This window comes from Phoxinus phoxinus, assembly GCF_949152265.1.
Source record: "Phoxinus phoxinus genome assembly, chromosome: 4".
Classification (NCBI taxonomy): Eukaryota; Metazoa; Chordata; class Actinopteri; order Cypriniformes; family Leuciscidae; genus Phoxinus; species Phoxinus phoxinus.
Genome location: NC_136879.1, coordinates 39,097,812 through 39,117,115, shown reverse-complemented (window position 1 = coordinate 39,117,115; position 19,304 = coordinate 39,097,812). Strand labels below are relative to the sequence as shown.

Genomic DNA, 19,304 nt, shown 5'->3' with positions numbered 1-19,304 from the left:
AAGGTTTAATTCGATAACATTCATCGATAACTAATTTAGTGAACATGAACTAATAATGAACTGGATTTCTACAGCATTTATTACTCTTAATGTTAACTTCAACATTTTCTAATACATTATTAAAATAAAAAGTTATTTGTTAACATTTTTGAATAACATGAACAAACAATGAACAGCTTTTATTAACATTAACAAAGATGAATAAATACTGTAATAAATGTATTGCTAATGGTTAGTTCATGTTAGTTAATACTTTAACTTATGTTACCACGACACCTTATTGTAAAGTGTTACTGAAGTATCTTTGATTTTCAAAGGTCATTTGTGTCATTCACTTGTTGTAACAATAATGTATTGTTATTACATATTGTGCCATTATTGTTACAGCCGATGGAAAGCAATCCGACAGACTCTGGCAGAAATCATGTTCATTAATGATGGAGTGTATTAAAGTTTTATTATCGTTATGATGATATGAAGCAGGTCGGGCCGAGAGCCGTAGGAGCAAATGCAATAGGGTACGTTTACATGACAATGATAAGCTTAAAACTGAGAAGTTTTTCCTTTGAGTTTTCCACGTACAGACGAACACCATAGTCAAACCGATTCACATGGATCCGTGAAAATGACTAAAAGCGCTGTATTCTGCTGCCAGGCCATTAGATGGCGATGACACACTATGCACTGAACACGTTATACACATGTGCACGACATCATGGTCTTCAGAGATTAGCATTTTTGTTGTTTACACGGAGACCGTTTTCAAAAACTTGCCCTTTGAAACCCCGTTTTCAAAAGTTTTCGTTTTCAGGCGCACAAAACGCTGTTGTCGTGTAAACAGAACCTAAATCGATATTAGAATATCATATTAATAAAAGCTGGATGAATAAATTACTTTTGCTTAAAGACATGCACTTGATTTTAGAATGTATGATGGAGAAAACTCTCTCTGATTACGCGGTGTTAGCCTCTTAACAAAACAGTGTTGTCTTTGAGTCAAGGTAAAACATGGATTTAAACATTGATGGAAACTTTTTGGATAATGCAAGTACACAAGTCAAGACAATTATATAAAATTTGTGTTCTAGTGGTTTTTGGATATCTTAATCCACATACATATTGTGCCTTTAATACGATTAAAACTAGGTTATGATCATTTAGATGCATTTCTCTGTCATTTGTCATCCATATACGGATTATTATTTCACAGCCACCAAAGCAGTCAACAATGATCAAGAACACCAACCTATTTGTTCCTCAGTATCTTCATGTTTTATTCTGGATGGTTCTGGATCACTCATGTCTTCAATCTCCGCTTTAATAAACTCCATCTTTAACAGTCACACAGATTTCAGCTGCTACTCCTGGAGTTTGTCCTTCTCTTGTAGAATGATGGCAATATTCCCAGTATTTATTGGTGAATTGTTGTGGGAGGGGCTTCACTGCAGGTGTGAACTGTGATCACTGTGTTTTTATCCAATCTGCAATTAAAAAGGACAGGGCCATCATGTTTAACTGCTGCTGAAAAGCCTCTTTGTCTCCAAAAGTTCCATGTTTTCAGCTCATTCATTATGGTGATGTCTGAGATCTTCTGTAAATTGGCACATTAAATCGTTTTATTGGTGTCAACAACCAGTGTTGGGAACGTTACTTTAAAAAAGTAATTTGTTATAGTTACTCACTACTTGTTCCAAAAAGTAACTGAGTTAGTAACTGAATTACTCTATAATAAAAGTAACTCGTTACCAGGGAAAGTAATTTTTTGCGTTACTGTTAAAAAAAAAGTTGCTATAATCCAAAGAATTTGGATTTGTGTGAGCAGTTTTCACAAGTCAGTTGAAATGAGTAGAACAGACGGGTGTTTGTACATAACTTTCGATATTTATTGCACGCCGACAGACAGCAAGAGGTTTATCCTGCACTTCAAGTATTATCTTTGTAAGAAAAGTAAACAGTTACACCATATAAAGTGCATTTAACTCTAGCAAATTAAACCAAACTCTCTCAACATGAGACAACTGGTCAAGAAAACAACCTGGCGAACTAGCATCTGTGGTGGAGGTATCTGTGTTTTTTGCCACTAGTTTTGTAGATGCGTGTGTCAATGTGAGATGCTTCATTAAATTAGAGTTGCTTACAACGGATGTCGACAAAGTCTTCGCTCCTGGACATAATGTACACATTACATGCACGTTCTTGCCTTTGACCACAATGAATTTGAAGTAGTGCTTATATCTCCACCAACTTTTCATCGGATTGCTCCTGACTCTCCATCCCGGCTTTGCTAGATTTGATTAGGAAGTTCGGCAAAATCTCAGGTTATAAGTCTTTAATAAATCTAAAACATCCATTATGTTATTAAACCAAGTAGACAGAGAAAATCCAACTAATGTAGTATCACAATTTAAGGTCGTCAATTGCTTCTCGTATTTAGTCATTCAAATTGTCCCATTGCTTAACAATATCATAGAAAGTAATTATAGACCAGTTATGCAAGGGATCTCAACTTCTTTAGATAGATGGGCTGCTTTACCAATGTCGTTAATGGGGAAAATAAATTCTCTCAAAATGAATGTACTTCCTAAACTGTTGTATTTGTTTCAAAATTTGCCTTTGCCTCCACCAAGCAATTTATTTTCTCAGCTGAAGACACTTTTCATTAAGTTTCTATGGAACAATAGACGCTCCAGACAGCGCCTTTCATTGTTGTACTTGACTTATGATAGAGGTGGGCTTAAATGCCCAAATCCACTAGGGCTGTAATCAACCAAAGAAAATCTTGGTCGACTGAAGTCCTGAAATTTTCGACTAAAAATCGACTAAAAATGACGTTAGGGAAAAAAAAAGTTAAATTAATTAGCTGCGCACTGTGCGCAGTACTTGGTAGCCTTGTTGTCCGCCTAAATGCTATCCATCCATCCATCTTCTTCCGCTTATCCGGGGCCGGGTCGCGGGGGCAGCAGTCTAAGCAGAGATGCCCAGACTTCCCTTTCCCTAGACACTTCCTCCAGCTCTTCCGGGGGGACACCGAGGCGTTCCCAGGCCAGCCGAGAGACATAGTCTCTCCAGCGTGTCCTAGGTCTTCCCCGGGGTCTCCTCCCGGTGGGACGTGCCTGGAACACCTTCCCGGGAAGGCGTCCAGGAGGCATCCGGAACAGATGCCCGAGCCACCTCAGCTGACCCCTCTCGATGTGGAGGAGCAGTGGCTCTACTCTGAGCTCCTCCCGAGTGACCGAGCTCCTCATCTCTAAGGGATCGCCCAGCCACCCTGCGGAGAATTCTCATTTCGGCCGCCTGTATCCGGGATCTTGTCCTTTCGGTCATGACCCAAAGCTCATGACCATAGGTGAGAGTAGGAATGTAGATTGACCGGTAAATCGAGAGCTTCGCCTTGCGGCTCAGCTCTTTCTTCACCACGACAGACCGGTACATCGACCGCATTACTGCGGAAGCTGCACCGATCCGTCTGTCCATCTCCCGTTCCATCCTTCCCTCACTCGTGAACAAGACCCCAAGATACTTGAACTCCTCCCCTTGAGGCAGGAACTCTCCACCAACCTGAAGTAGGCAAGCCACCCTTTTTCCGACTGAGGACCATGGCCTCGGATTTGGAGGTGCTGAATCTCATCCCAGCCGCTTCACACTCGGCTGCAAACCGTCCCAGTGCATGCTGAAGGTCCTGGTCTGATGGGGCCAACACGACAACATCATCTGCAAAGAGCAGAGAAGAAATCGTGTTGTTCCCAAACCAGACACCCTCCGGCCCCTGGCCGCGCCTAGAAATTCTGTCCATAAAAATTATGAACAGAACCGGCGACAAAGGGCAGCCCTGCCGGAGTCCAACATGCACCGGGAAGAAGTCTGACTTACTGCCGGCAATGCGAACCAAGCTCCTGCTTCGATCGTACAGGGACCAGACAGCCCTTAGCAAAGGACCCCGGACCCCATACTCCCGGAGCACCCTCCACAGGCCGCCACGAGGGACACAGTCGAATGCCTTCTCCAAATCCACAAAGCACATGTGGATTGGTTGGGCAAACTCCCATGAACCCTCCAGCACCCTGTAGAGGGTATAGAGCTGGTCCAGTGTTCCACGACCCGGACGAAAACCGCACTGTTCCTCCTGAATCCGAGGTTCTACTATCGGCCGTATTCTCCTCTCCAGTACCCTGGCATAGACTTTCCCGGGGAGGCTGAGAAGTGTGATCCCCCTGTAGTTGGAACACACCCTCCGGTCCCCCTTCTTAAAAAGAGGGACCACCACCCCGGTCTGCCATCCCAGAGGTACTGTGCACGACCGCCACGCGATGCTGCAGAGACGTGTCAGCCAAGACAGCCCCGCAACATCCAGAGACTTGAGGTACTCAGGGCGGATCTCATCCACCCCCGGTGCCTTGCCACCGAGGAGTTTTTTGACTACCCCGGTGACTTCAGCTTGGGTGATGGACGAGTCCACCTCTGAGACCTCAGCCTCTGCTTCCTCCATGGAAGACGTGACGGCGGGATTGAGGAGATCCTCGAAGTATTCCTTCCACCGTCCGACAACATCCCCAGTTGAGGTCAACAGCTGCCCACCTCCACTGTAAACAGCGTTGGTAGGGCACTGCTTCCCTCTCCTGAGTCGCCGGACGGTTTGCCAGAATCTCTTCGAGGCCAGCCGATAGTCCTTTTCCATGGCCTCACCGAACTCCTCCCAGGCCCGAGTTTTTGCCTCCACAACCACCCGGGCTGCAGTTCGCTTGGCCTGCCGGTACCCGTCAGCTGCCTCAGGAGTCCCACAAGCCAACCAGGCCCGATAGGACTCCTTCTTCAGCTTGACGGCATCCTTTACTTCCGGTGTCCACCACCGGGTTCCGCCTAAATGAATTATAAATAAACATTAACAAAATAGTAGGCTATTTGCAGTATATTAAATCGTTTTTGAACTAATTATTTTGCATTGAAATGAGTCTGACACTCGAGTCTGTCGGCTCTGACAGCGTTGCATCACGTGCACCTGCACTATATCATAGCCTATGATTTCCGAAAATAGTACTGTTGTCAACTAGTGATATCATCACAAGAACTTTTGAGGAATATGCAACATAATTTAGACAATTGTTTTTATCATATGTAGCCTATTATAATGACAGCCCAGGCACTATCATTTCAGACGTGCAGCTCGAACAGAGCAAGGCTGAACATAGAGCGCAGCTTCGCGGCTGAGACACGAATAGACTATTAACTTAAAGCTTTACTCTTAAACACAATAGGCACGTCCATTTTAATAAAAATAAAAAAATATTTATTAAACAAACCAGATCAAGAGCAAAAACAAAATAAAGTGCATAACTGAAAAATAAAGCATAGGCTCAAAACGAATACAACAGTGGGCAGTGCGCATTAGGCTCCAATCCTTTTTTCCCGGGTTAAAATTTGGGCTAAATTTTAGAGATAAAATTACATTTAGAACCCAAAATGTTTCTATTGGGTATCTATCCAGCTAACTGTAACATAAGAAAGAAGCATAGAATATTTTTAGATATAGGTTTGTTGCTGGCCAAAAGAGTTATTGCTACTGCCTGGAAAGAGGTGGCTAGACCAAGGATAGCTAGATGGCTTTCAGAATTAATAGCAAATCTGCCCTTAGAAAAGATCACGTATGCAATCAGAGGAAAGCTACCAATTTTTGATAGCATCTGGGGCCCCTTTAGTAACTTTCTTGCTAATAAAGACTTGTCTCGTTTGGTGGAGATGTCTGGGGACGATCCATAAGTAACCTGCAGTTCACTTGGAAAATGTTTACTAGTTCATGTATAGTGCACACTGGTGAGAACTGTGCATGGTAGGTTTTGTACTTATTCTCTCCATTAAATAATTTTTTTTTTTATATATTTCTTTTTTAAATTTATTTATTTATATATATTTTTGTGTCGTATTTGTTTTACTATTTTATCGTATATTTATGTTTCCTTTGTTTTTTGTGGGGGGTTTTTTTTTAGATCCTTGTTTTATTTAAGATCCTTATTTATTTGTATTAGTTATTTGTGTTATGATGTCATGTTTTGGATAGTCTGATGGACAAAGTTCTGTGAGTTGTGGGGCAAGAGTTTTTTTAGTTTATGTAATGTTATTATGTTTGAAAATAAAGATATTGTTGGAAAAAATTAGAATTTTCAAGTGAACCCTGATTTAATAATAGAAAACAAGTGAGATCTGTTTATCAAATATCATAATTTTTATGTACCAAAGGTTAGTTTTGACAAATAGTCAAAATGTGAATGACAGCTGCTGTACAAGATTATGATCTAAGTGCCTAGATTATTTGCTTATTTTTCACAGCTCTTATGATTGGTACTGAACAATATATATAAACTAAGAAAAAAACCAATGATTATAATGCATTTAAACTACCGGTAATTGAAACAAATAATAAAATCAGTCATTTTTTTTACATTGAATATTATTTTTTGTATAGAACTCAGATAAAAGGCTAGATGTTTTGTCATTGATTATACAAATCAAATTACTCACCAATCCGTGAATCATTCGTTCAGTACTTTTTTTATTTAATATTGAAAATAGAAAGATGAGAAAACAGTTCCTTTTTAGTTTTTTAATTTTTTCCCAAAAAACGAAAAACAAGAATTCAGTTTGAGCCCTGTCTATGCTCTTCCCCGGTACGGGTTGTGTCGAGCCATTCGTTAGTCTGGTTGTTTGATGAGAAAAAGATGAAATGTAGTTGCAATAAACGAGATAAGAGTCCGCACCTCAGCTGCAGCAGCGGAGGACTCTTATTCTGCCGGACCTGAGGAGGAACTGATGACGACAAATCAGAGGAAAGTTTCATTCCCGCCCACGTGTAGAAATCCAATAAACAAGCTGTCTATTAATTTTCCTACCTCAGAACGAAAAATCAAGCTGAATTCTTGTTTTTCGTTATTTAGGGAAAAAATAAAAAAAATAAAAAGGAACCGTTTTCAATATTAAATCAAAAAACTACTGAACGAATGATACACGGATTAATGTTGTCAAAAAATGTCAGTCTTGTAAATATATAGCAGATTTCACCTTAATGAACCACATCTGCAGTTTATTGACAGAGGACAGACAATAAACACACTTCAGATTCACTCTTTCAGCTGAAGGATGTATAAGAAAAGACATTACCGTCCTCCCTGTTCTGCAATTCATCTAATACACAGGCCAGGTCACATATATGGCTTAAAACATGTTAACATCAAAATGAAAGCTACCGGTACACACATTCACAGACTCAATCTACCAAAAGTTAACATGCCTGTAACTCCAAAAGTTGTTTCTTAACAAAGATGTATTTTGGTGTCTTCATTTTAAAGGCCCAATTTGATTTAATCCCAGAGGTATGGAAATCTTAATCCGGCTCAATGCGTAAATTGTACAAATTTTTAGTGATTTTACTTAAGAAAAATCAATGACAAAATTCTGAGATTTATAGAAACACTTCTGGAACCATGCTATTGAGATTTCATTTAGAAGACACTAAAATGCTAACATCTTCAAAATACAATTTATGAGAATAACAGTATATTTTACTCCAAACTCGCGTTATAGCGTCGGTCGAGTGGTTGAAACTTCCTTCTGTGTAATGTTGCTTCTTATCACAGAATGAGCTAGAAATCATATTATTTTATAGTATTCTATACAGTGATAAAGGCTATGTCGCTTAACATTGCCTTAAAAAATACATTATCTTACCAAAATAGCCAAGATGGCTTGAAGTAGATAAACCATAATACTGTCACAATGGTTTTAAAAAACATTTAGGATAATGTACACAACTCAACTAAATATATAACATTGTTCTTGTGGTTATTGAATATTTTGATCCAAAAATCTTACATAGTGTGCCTTTAAGCTTAAGCGATATGGATATCTGAATGAACACACTTTTGGAGGTACGGCTTCTCTCCAGTATAAAGTCGCTCATGTGATTTCAGTGCAGAGAAACCTTTGTCACAATATGAGCACTTGTAAGGTTCTCTTACGTAGAGTTCTCTCGTACTGCGTCGAAAGAACGCTACGGGAAAGTATTTCTTTGTCGAGATTGAAGCCTAAAAATTAATCCTTAATTTTGTAAACATGTAAAACGCTTTTCTGTAGCATACAACCTTAGGCGGAGCAATATCGCTCACCCATTGGCTGCTCCGCCAGAAAAGCACAGCCTATGCGAGGCCAGAGACGCTGACCAATGAGGACGCTTCGCGCCCATTCTGCGTCATCTCCCGCCGAAACAGGCGTGGCCTAGGCCTATAAATACGAGCATAGCTGTCTAACACACCGATTTTCTAAAATTCACGAAGCTGCACGCATCGCTGAATTGGATTCGAGCCGCCACAGCCGTTTGGAACAGCACTTCAGCAGGACGAGCCCTTATCTGAAGTCGCCGCCGCCTTCGCCGCCTTCAGCCGCCGTTCCCTGCTGCGCTTCTTCGGCGTGGAATATCCTTTTGCTTTGTGTGTGTTTTGTGTGTGTGTTCGCCTACTGCGACACGCATTTTTTCTCACAGAAAGAGCACGAGTGTCTTTTTAAAGATGTCTCGCGTTTCCTGCGGCTCCTGCCGAGCCGCGCTCATCGACGGGGACCACCACCTGCTGTGTGTTTCCTGCTTGGGCGAGGAACATGCAGCTATCGCTCTCGGTGATGGCGGCTGCCATCACTGCGACATGATGCCCATCGCGACTCTGCGGACTCGCCTTGCATCATTTGCCGAAGCTGCTCACCCACCCCCTGTAGCGCCGCGCCGTAAGAAGCGCCGCGCTCAGCGGGTCCCGGAACCTCCCTCCACGAGGAGCTCGCCGCCGCCACCGCCGCTAGCTCCTCTCAACGCTTCGCTCGAGTCGCTCACCGACGGACAACAGCCGCAGCCCGCCGCTATGTCCGTTATGGAGGACGACCAGCAAGCTGTATCTGAGGGGGATGACGACTGCTGCTCGCTTCTCGCTTCGGAGAGCGAGGGATGGGCGAGCTCCGTGGATCTCCCCTCCCCCGCTGTTCCGGAACGCAGAGGAGGGAAGATCAGCGTTGAGGCAGAGCTGATGCGTCTGCTCACACAGGCCGTGTCGAGCCTCGGCCTCGAGTGGTCGACGCCCGAACAACCTGCTTTTAACCGGCTGGATGGCTGCTTCCTTTCTGGAGACCGCGCTGCGCCACCCTCCAGACACGCCCCATTTCTTCCTGAGCTTCACGAAGAGGTAGCGAAATCGTGGAAGGCGCCATTTTCAGCCAGAGTGCGTACTTCTGCCTCGCCAGCATTCTCCGTAGTGGACGGTGCTCGAGACAGAGGCTACCACGCTCTCCCTCCGGTCGAGGAAGCTGTAGCGACTCACCTCTGCCCACCCTCTGCTGGACGGCGGGCTAAGGGAGTCCTACCATCCAGAGCTTGCCGCACATCGTCAGCGTTGAACGGCCGCGTGTACTCCGCCGCTGGACAAGCTGCATCGGCGCTGCACACCATGGCGGTGCTTCAAATCCACCAGGCCAACCTCCTCCGCAAGCTAGACGAGGAAGGCCCGGGCGCGATCAGTGTTCCGGACTTACGTAGCGCCACAGACCTAGCTCTTCGTGCTACAAAGTCCGCCGCACACGCCATCGGCAGGATTATGGCCTCAGCTACCGTTTCCGAGAGACATCTGTGGCTAACTCTCTCCGAAATGGCGGAGTCGGAGCGCTCGGCGTTCCTCGACGCTCCCGTTTCGACGACTGGCCTCTTCGGATCTTCCGTGAAGGACTTCGCGGACCGATTCGCCGAGGTACAGAAGACTTCGCAGGCCATGAAACATTTCCTGCCAAAGCGCTCCAGTTCCGCAACAGGCCGCCCTAAACAGCCGCCTGCCCGAACTCAGCAGCGCCCCGCGCCCGCCGCACAGGCCCAGCAGCAACAGGCCCGAGAGAGACCACGGTCTCGCTCCGCCGGACGCCGCCCGCCACCGCGTGGTCCTCGGCCCAAGGTAACACTGAAGCCCGAGGCCTCGGCGCCATCCTAGCTATGCTAGGAAAAAGACGGTGTTCGGGTCCCGCCGCGGCCGGACTTCCACCCAAGATTCCCGCTTGTACAGCCCTAAGTTCCGTGTTTGTACCAGTGTATTCAGCAGCCAACAAACCGGCCGTAAAGCCCGTTTGCCTGCACACAAACGCCGTTTTCACGGCGACCCAGATAAATCGAAAAAAGAGTTTATTTTCTGGTGTTCCGGCCAAGGCCGATGGTGTAATGTGTGTAACTGCAATGCCCACCCAGTGCCCATTCATTCACACAAGCACAGCCCCTTTCAACACAGGGTTTGCACACATAAAATCGGCTCATGCCGATTGTGCTTTACATGTAGTGAGCGTGCCCGCTGTCCAGTGCCCACAACCACTACACACTGCACGTTCCGCGGTTTCTGTAAAAACGAAACTAACGAACGGTCAGTCAGTACACAAACACAGTGTCCCCGGTGTTATAAATGTGCCCGCCACCAAGCGCCCACGTTTATTCACAAGCATAACGAGCCCTACGGGGCTCTCCCCGCGCAGAGAACAGAGCGCGCGCGGGACGCATACTGTGTTAAGCATGCCCCCCGCCTCAGACGCCACGGCGTCCATGTTACAGCACACGGTTGCTCTCGTGTCGCCGCCATTTCGCGACCAGGGCCCACATTACATTCAACCCCTAGTCACTCGTGCAGATGCATGGGAAAGACTTCCCGGGGTCTCAGAATGGGTGCTAGAGACTATAAAAAGAGGCTATTCGCTGCAGTTTCATCGACGCCTACCCCGTTTCACGGAGAAAGTCGAAACCACGGTAAAAACAGAAGTAGCACATCTACTTCGAGCCGAAATAGCTTAACTATTGAGCAAAGGGGCCATAGAGCCTTTATCTCAAGCTCAGAGCGAAGGGGGTCTGTACAGCAGATATTTCCTGGTACCGAAAAAGGACGGGGGTCTCAGACCCATTTTAGATCTGAGGCGTCTGAACAAAGCGCTAACAAAGCGAAAGTTCAGAATGCTCACGATCAGAAAAATCCTCGTGCAGATTCGCCGAGGAGACTGGTTTATGGCGATAGATCTGAAAGACGCGTATTTTCACATACAAATTGCGTCACGTCACAGGCGATTTTTGAGATTCGCCTTCGAGGGCCGGGCATATCAGTACACAGTCCTGCCATTCGGCCTATCCCTAGCACCTCGTACATTTACAGTGTGCATGGACGCGGCGCTGGCACCCCTGAGACTCCGAGGCGTTCGAATTCTGAACTATTTGGACGATTGGCTGATTCTGGCTCAATCGCCTTCAGAACTCGCTCACCACAGGACACTAATACTCGATCACCTCGAGTGCTTAGGTCTGAGAGTCAATTGGGAGAAAAGTTCACTGTTTCCCAGTCAAAGGATCTCCTTTTTAGGACTGGATCTGAACTCGCTATCTATGACAGCACAGCTGTCATCACAGCGCAGGCAAAATACCCTGCAAATGGCGAAATCCTTCCGCAGCGGCCATATAGTGCCGCTCAAGAGATTTCAGAAAATGCTGGGCCTCATGGCCTCAGCCTCATCGGTACTGCAGTTGGGCCTGCTGCGCATGCGCCCACTGCAGTTCTGGTTGAAAGTGTGCGTTCCGCGCCGAGCATGGTTGCACGGTCGCTATCGCCTCAAGGTCACTCAGGAATGCATTTCAGCCCTGACACCATGGAGAGCGTCAGACTGGTACCGGTCAGGTGTAAGCCTGGGGACTTCCTCGAGCCTGAAGGTGGTGTCCACGGACGCGTCCACCTCAGGCTGGGGAGCACTGCTCGACGGCAGACCGTTCTTTGGCCAGTGGGCAGAACGGACCAAACTACCGCACATAAACTGCCTGGAAATGATGGCGGTGGACCTTGCGCTGAGGCGTTTTTGTCCCCGGATAAAGGGACACCACGTCCTGGTCCGTTCGGACAACACGTCGGTAGTAGCCTACATAAACCGCCAGGGTGGCGTGAGATCCCGAAACCTATTCAGGTTAGCGGAACGCATACTGGTATGGGCCCAGCACAACCTGCGCTCGCTGAGAGCATCGCATGTGCCAGGCCACTTGAATGTAGGCCCAGACAGACTCTCACGGAACAACGTTCCTACAGGAGAGTGGTCCCTACACACGCAGACAGTGCGTCTGCTGTGGGAAACGTTCGGCAGAGCGGAAATAGACCTGTTTGCAAGCCAGGAAAACGCTCACTGCCCAGAATTTTTTTCGAAGAGCACGAACGCGCTGGCCAGTGTCTGGCCCCGCCGTCCGCTCTATGCTTTTCCTCCTGTCTCACTCCTGCCTCAAGTGCTGGAGCGGATCAAGGAAAGCGGATGCTCGGTGCTACTAGTCGCTCCATACTGGACGAATCAACCCTGGTTCCCAGTTTTGATGCGGCTGAAGAGTACTGCCCCGTGGCCGGTTCCAGTGAGGAGAGACCTCCTCTCGCAGGCCAAGGGCTCGATTTTGCATCCTCGCCCGGAGCTCTGGTCCCTACACGTATGGGCCATAAACGGGTACCCGCTAACCTCCCAAAGGGAGTGTTAGACACGATCGAACAGGCTAGGGCTCCGTCTACTAGACGGCTCTACGCTTCCAAATGGTCGGTGTTCTCTGGCTGGTGTTCAGACCAAGGTCTGTCACCGCTCCAGTGCGGGGAAACGGAGATTCTCTCCTTCCTCCAAGAACTGTTGGATAAGGGAAGAACCCCATCCACGCTCAAAGTCTATGTGGCTGCCATATCAGCGTTCGTTAATCCAACGCTTGGCCATTCACTGGGCAGAAACGACCTGGTGGTCCGTTTCCTTAGAGGAGCCAGGAGGTTAAACCCTCCAAGGCCTCCTTCAGTCCCCGTTTGGGACCTTTCTACAGTGTTGAACGCTATGAAAGGGGCCCCTTTCGAGCCTATTCACTCAGTTGACATGAAACACCTGTCTTTCAAGACCGTGTTTCTTCTGGCTCTCGCTTCAGTGAAGCGTGTGGGGGATTTGCAAGCGCTCTCAGTTAGAGCTTCTTGTATGGAGTTCGGGCCAAACGACTCTGTAGTCGTGTTGAAACCGAAGCATGGGTACGTACCTAAGTCCCTCAACACACCGTTCAGGGCTCAGGTCATCTCCCTGTCGGCCCTGCCGGCCTCGGAGGACGGAAATAGCTCCCTTTGCCCGGTCAGGGCATTAAGAGCTTATGTGTCCCGCTCTGCTGTTTTTCGACAGACGGAGCAGCTCTTTGTTTCGTTCAGTGGGCGCTCTAAAGGGCGAGCCGCGACGAAACAGAGTCTATCTCGATGGGTAGTGGATGCCATTGCGCTAGCCTACGCATCTAGAGGTTTGGAATGCCCCCTGGGCATCAGAGCACATTCTACGAGAGGCATGGCCTCTTCGTGGGCTTGGTATAGTGGAATCTCGCTTCAAGATATCTGTATGGCGGCAGGCTGGGCCTCCCCGTCTACATTTATACGGTTCTATAACCTAGAGGTTCCTGCGCTGCAGGCTAAACTGCTCTCGGTCTAGAAGACTATGTTTTGGTGTTCCTGCCCCGCGTTGCGGCCCAGGTCACTTCAATGTTTAAGCATCACTCACTGACATGGTGTCCCATGAGCATGCTATTACCCCTCATATATATATTTATATTAATCATATATATGTTATTATGCCCTTAGAGGCACTACTATAAAGGGATGATGCTATTTTAGCCGCTCTCCCTATACTTCTTGGGGTAGGCACTTGTATGCCAGGGCGCGCGCGCCCTTAGGTGTCTGTGTCGGTCCAAGAGCACGCACGGCGTTTTACATGGGGTTCCCGTAGCGTTCTTTCGACGCAGTACGAGAGGACTCTACGTAAGAGAACGTACTCGGTTACTAACGTAACCTCGGTTCTCTCTAGGAGAGGGAACGAGTACTGCGTCTCATGCCGTGCGTGCCCACGCTGCGTCGCTTTCGTGACGAAAATCGGTGTGTTAGACAGCTATGCTCGTATTTATAGGCCTAGGCCACGCCTGTTTCGGCGGGAGATGACGCAGAATGGGCGCGAAGCGTCCTCATTGGTCAGCGTCTCTGGCCTCGCATAGGCTGTGCTTTTCTGGCGGAGCAGCCAATAGGTGAGCAATATTGCTCCGCCTAAGGTTGTATGCTACAGAAAAGCGTTTTACATGTTTACAAAATTAAGGATTAATTTTTAGGCTTCAATCTCGACAAAGAAATACTTTCCCGTAGCGTTCTTTCGACGCAGTACTCGTTCCCTCTCCTAGAGAGAACCGAGGTTACGTTAGTAACCGAGTACGTTTTTTTTTATGAATGTTTTGGTGCTGTTTCAGTTGTTCAGCTGCAGTAAATCTCCTCCCACATTCAAAACATATATGATTTTTCATGTCGGTATGTTTTCAGGTGACATTTTAGATTTGATAATTAAAAAAAAGTTTTTACCACACTGATCACAGTTGAATTGCTTTTCTCCAGAGTGCAGATTATTGAGATCTGTGTGTGAAACTCTTTACACACGGAGAGAATGTGTGCAGCTTTAAAGTTCAGATGATCCCAGATCTATTTCAAGATTACTGAGATTATATTTAAATACTTTAATACTTACACTTCTTAAATTAAATGACCATGTGTTTGATTTAAAAAATGTAGAACATTTTGATATGGTTAGCCTATATTAGTAGGAAGGTTGTTCATTTTTATGGGACTTCAGATTTTATAAGGATGAAACAAGTCACAGGTTAAATTCTTCAATTAATATATGAGTTAAACGGAAATCTAACAAAGATAACAGAAATCATTCACAGTACTGAAAAGAGGCTGATCAAACTGTGAATGACTAATTAATTCTCAGTACGTTACACTACGAACAATGTACATTTATGCAACACAAACATTCATTCTAACATTATAAATATAACATCTCTGACCTGCAGACTGGAAATATACGACATCCGGAGAAAATATCCCACGTTTGTCCTTCATTCACGATCGTTAACAGCGTCACTTTCAGCTGCAACTGGTGAAAGTTTCAACAAGAATATTAACATAACAATAACATACACTTACAGGGGATCCCAATGTATTCGACTACTACTAGTAAATAACATCAAAAGAAAAAACAACAAAAATGAAAAAAGAGAGAAGAAATAAAACAAATAATAGAGGGCTCTCACGCATCCTCTTCTGCGCATGCTCAGTGCGCCCGGTGTCATGTTTCTTAAAGGGGCCGCATTCAGTAAATCTCCACACCGTTTTGAAGCAAATACACTAATCACACTAATTAAATCATAATTAATAATGCACAATAATTATATAATATAATATATGGATTCAACATTATATTTAACTTCTCTTGATTACAGTTACAGTATTGTTTTTCTGCTGTAGGCTACATGTCAAAAGTCACGTGAGACAATGCCGCTATTCTCATCGGCCTGAATGAAAACGATGGCGTTAATGGAAAGACTAATTGAAAATTAGTAAAATGAAAAAGTAAATAACTCACCCACTTAGATGTCACGTCAAAATCAATCTTGAAATGGCCTACTACAAACATGATGACAGTGGGAGGTTTTAGTGAGCAATACGCTTGGGGAAATTAAAGGTACACCTTGTCTGTGACCAGTGTGTACAAGCTTGATGACTGCTGAAAATAAGTTGACTATTAAAAAGAAAAGCAGAACGTTATTTCACAAATAATATTGTTTATATTTTTTTTACTGTCCTGTGGCTTTAGTTATTATTTTGGAATAAATGTAAAAATGCAAACACTAACTTGATTACAAGAACAGTTTCTCTCCAGTTTTAACGTTTAAATTTCCTTCCACACAAATGATGTCAATGAGTTTTTGGTTTCTGTTGTATTTTCTGAGACTTTTTGACTCGGTTTTATAAAATTCGGTTCAGTCTTGAAAAACTCTTTCCACAGAGAGAACACACATAAGGCTTCTCGTCTGAATGAACTTTCAGGTGTTGTTTTAGATCTGATGATGAAATAAAATCTTTACCACACTGGTTACAGTTAAATGGTTTTTCTCCAGAGTGACGGAGCAGATGAACACTGAGTGTGTGATGATCAGGTTCTGTTTCTGTGTGTTTGGACTTTGTTTTATTTCATTCATGTTTCTTTGTGTTTGGTCTGTTTTATTTCATTCAGTTTCCTTGATTCTGTGTGTGCTTATTGTATTCATTTATCCCTAGCCTGCTTAATTATTAGTTCCTTTTGTTTCAGGTGTGTGCCTTGTTAGTTTGTATGGTCCCTCTCGTTTATGTCATTTGCCCCAGCTGTGTCTCGTTCCCTGTTCCCCTCTGTGTATTTAAACCCTGTGTTCTCTCTTGTTCCTGGTCAGTGATTGTATGTACGTTCCATGTGAGTGTTCCGGTTCCTTGTTATAAGTTTATCCTGTTCCGAGTGATTAAAGTCTACTACTTGCATTTAGATCCGACTACCGTCTTTGCTTCCACGCAATTCATGACAGAATCACTGACAGAGCCGTCGCATGGACTGTGCGAACTGTGCAACCGCACAGGGCCTCGCGCTACTAGGGGGCCTCGCAATCATGCTGTTTTTTTTTATTTTATTTTTTTTATCATGTCACATAAAATAAAAAGTCCAACAAATTAAGCGGGTTTCTCATTGTCGCTATGTACATAATGCGTCCTAACTGAAGACAGGAGAGCGGGAAAGCTAAAGCGAGGGAAAGCCAACATGTCAGCTGCAAGAGAACGCGACCGATTTCGGAAGCACGAATCAAGTTCTGAGAAAAGGAAATGTCAATCTTCATCTTTATAACAGAAGATAATATACAATACAACAATTTTCAAGATACAGTAAATCTTCAAATGTGTAACGGATTGTCACCTTAAAAACTGTCTTTTGTGGTGGAACAAATGCTATATATATGTAGTTAGTAGCCTATCTTAATTTAATCTTTGTGTTATTATTTTATTAGTTCATTAACTAATTGTTAACTCAACTAATTTGACGTAAAGAGCTGGATACTAGAATTACTAATTAAATAAATGTCAACTAAATGCATTGATTAGAATTGCTATAGACTAAATATTTTTCTAGTCGACTAGTAGTCATTCATTTAAGCAATTAGTCGACTAATCTCATGTTTATATTAATTTCATCTTAAATAGGCTACTGGGTGCATGGAGGAATATAGCCTATTCCGCGCTCAAGCGCATGCATAAATCTTGCCGCAAAGCACCGGCCAAAGCAGGCTAATGATAATATGTCTGAAAAAATAACGAGGCATTTTTATTGTTTATTAATAAAAAATATATATTTCTAAATCAGTGTCGGCTGCAAACATATCTATATACATCTCCGCTGCAAAGTGGATGCGTCTTTAGAGAGAAATGCACCTTTCGGATTAAAGGCCTAGGCTACAGCCTTATCAGCTGGTATTTGCTTTCGATTAAATTTGTTCGTTTAAAAGTGGACATTTCGAGATTTATATAGAAATATTAATCATGTTGTTGAGGCTATACACTGTATTTCAGTTCATTTTTGAGACGCGCTCCAGTTCACGCCACGGAGACCATATAGCACGCCCTGTTTGTTTTATTTTATTTTACAAAAGCACAACGTTTACTTGTTATTGTGAGTTTGCGACTGATGCATTATCCTTTTCTGTATGACCAGAAAAGATTGAGTATTTAAAGTTGTTTCCACTGTTGATAGGAAAATGAAAGTGTTCGCGCCGACGCCTGTCATGCAGTGCGCACTCTCCACAATCACTTGGATTTGCACCTATAATAGCGAACATATTTCTAGGTTAAAGTTAGAGCGAGGTGAGCTGCCATGCCAGACGGATAAATCCTTTTCATGTTTAACAAATCAAATCATGCATTTTCTACCTACCGCGAGTCAGCGCTGCTCCAGTTTGAAAAAGGTAAACGCATAACGAGCGTAACGAGAGAGCGGCCCCACTAAGGGGGATGCAATGATTTCGCTGCGTCTTTTTATATACAAATACTATTGCGGCGCCTCAGACTATGTGCATGATTATGATTATTCTACTTGATAAAAACGTATTGCAGCGAGATTATTCGTGCAATAGAACTAGAACAGCTACGAGTGACTGTTATTCATGCGCAATTGAGCATCCACATCAAAGAGCAGGGCCTCGCATTTCAAGTTCGCACAGGGCCTCGCACCCCACCTGCGACGGCACTGATCACTGACCAAACAACGGATCTAGCAGGTAGTTCCCAGGACCCCGTGATGGATCCAGTAGAGATCATGCGTCTCCGTCAGGGGAATCGACCCATCGAGGACTACGTGACGGACTTTCTGAAACTGGCTCATAATCATCCCCTGGATGATTTGTGTTTGTCTTTTTTTTTCCGTGGAGGACTGTCTGAGCCCCTCTACTCAGCGATGCCCATGCCTGATCCTTCTGGGACTCTGAGTCAGTATATCGAGTGGGCTCTTTCTATGAGTGGTTCATCGTTTGCTGTAGGTTTAGCGGAGGAGGTAAAAGTGCTTCACGTGGGCTTCATTCAACCTGTGCTTCTCCCGTACTCGGCCGAGCCCGCGCTCGATGAACCAGAGCTCCACGTCTGCCCAGCCGAGACCGCGCTCGATGAACCAGAGCTTCACGTCAGCCTCGACGAACCAAGTGAGTCAAGCCCATCCAGTGAGTCAAGCCCATCCAGTGAGTCAAGCCCATCCAGTGAGTCAAGCCCATCCAGTGAGTCAAGCCCATCCAGTGAGTCAAGCCCATCCAGTGAGTCAAGCCCATCCAGTGAGTCAAGCCCATCCAGTGAGTCAAGCCCATCCAGTGAGTCAAGCCCATCCAGTGAGTCAAGCCCATCCAGTGAGTCAAGCCCATCCAGTGAGTCAAGCCCATCCAGTGAGTCAAGCCCATCCAGTGAGTCAAGCCCATCCAGTGAGTCAAGCCCATCCAGTGAGTCAAGCCCATCCAGTGAGTCAAGCCCATCCAGTGAGTCAAGCCCAGGGATGCGCCGTCGCAGGAGAAGGACTCGTTGGGCTCGCCAGGCTCCGGAGGGCGTTCCCAGACTCCTCGCCCTGCCGGCCCCGCCTCTGCGCCTCGCCCTGCCGGCCCCGCCTCGGCGCCTCGCCTTACCTGCGGTCTTCAAGCTCCGGGAGGCTTCTCTCGAGCCCGCTTACAGGTCAGAGGTTCCTCCCGTAAATTTCCCCAAGTATTTTTTTTGGAGGGGCAGGAGGTACCCTGAGAGGGCCATGGAGGCGGCACCTACATGGATCCTTGCACGGCTTAACACCCCTGAGCTTCCTGTACCGCCCGAATTTCCTATGCTGCTGGTCCCGTCCAGTTCTGTGCTTCATACACCCTG

General features: G+C 45.3%; 1 protein-coding gene across 1 annotated transcript in view; it reads right to left on the bottom strand.

Moving 5' to 3' along the window:
• LOC306997068 (uncharacterized protein) overlaps positions 1-1,427 on the bottom strand; it is a 45,162-nt gene extending 43,735 nt beyond the window's left edge. The window contains exon 1 of the mRNA XM_079610130.1: positions 1,247-1,427. Coding sequence (XP_079466256.1) covers positions 1,247-1,331 — 85 coding nt within the window. The 5' untranslated portion in view covers positions 1,332-1,427. The remainder of the gene's footprint in view (positions 1-1,246) is intronic.
• Between the last annotated feature and the right edge of the window lie 17,877 nt (positions 1,428-19,304).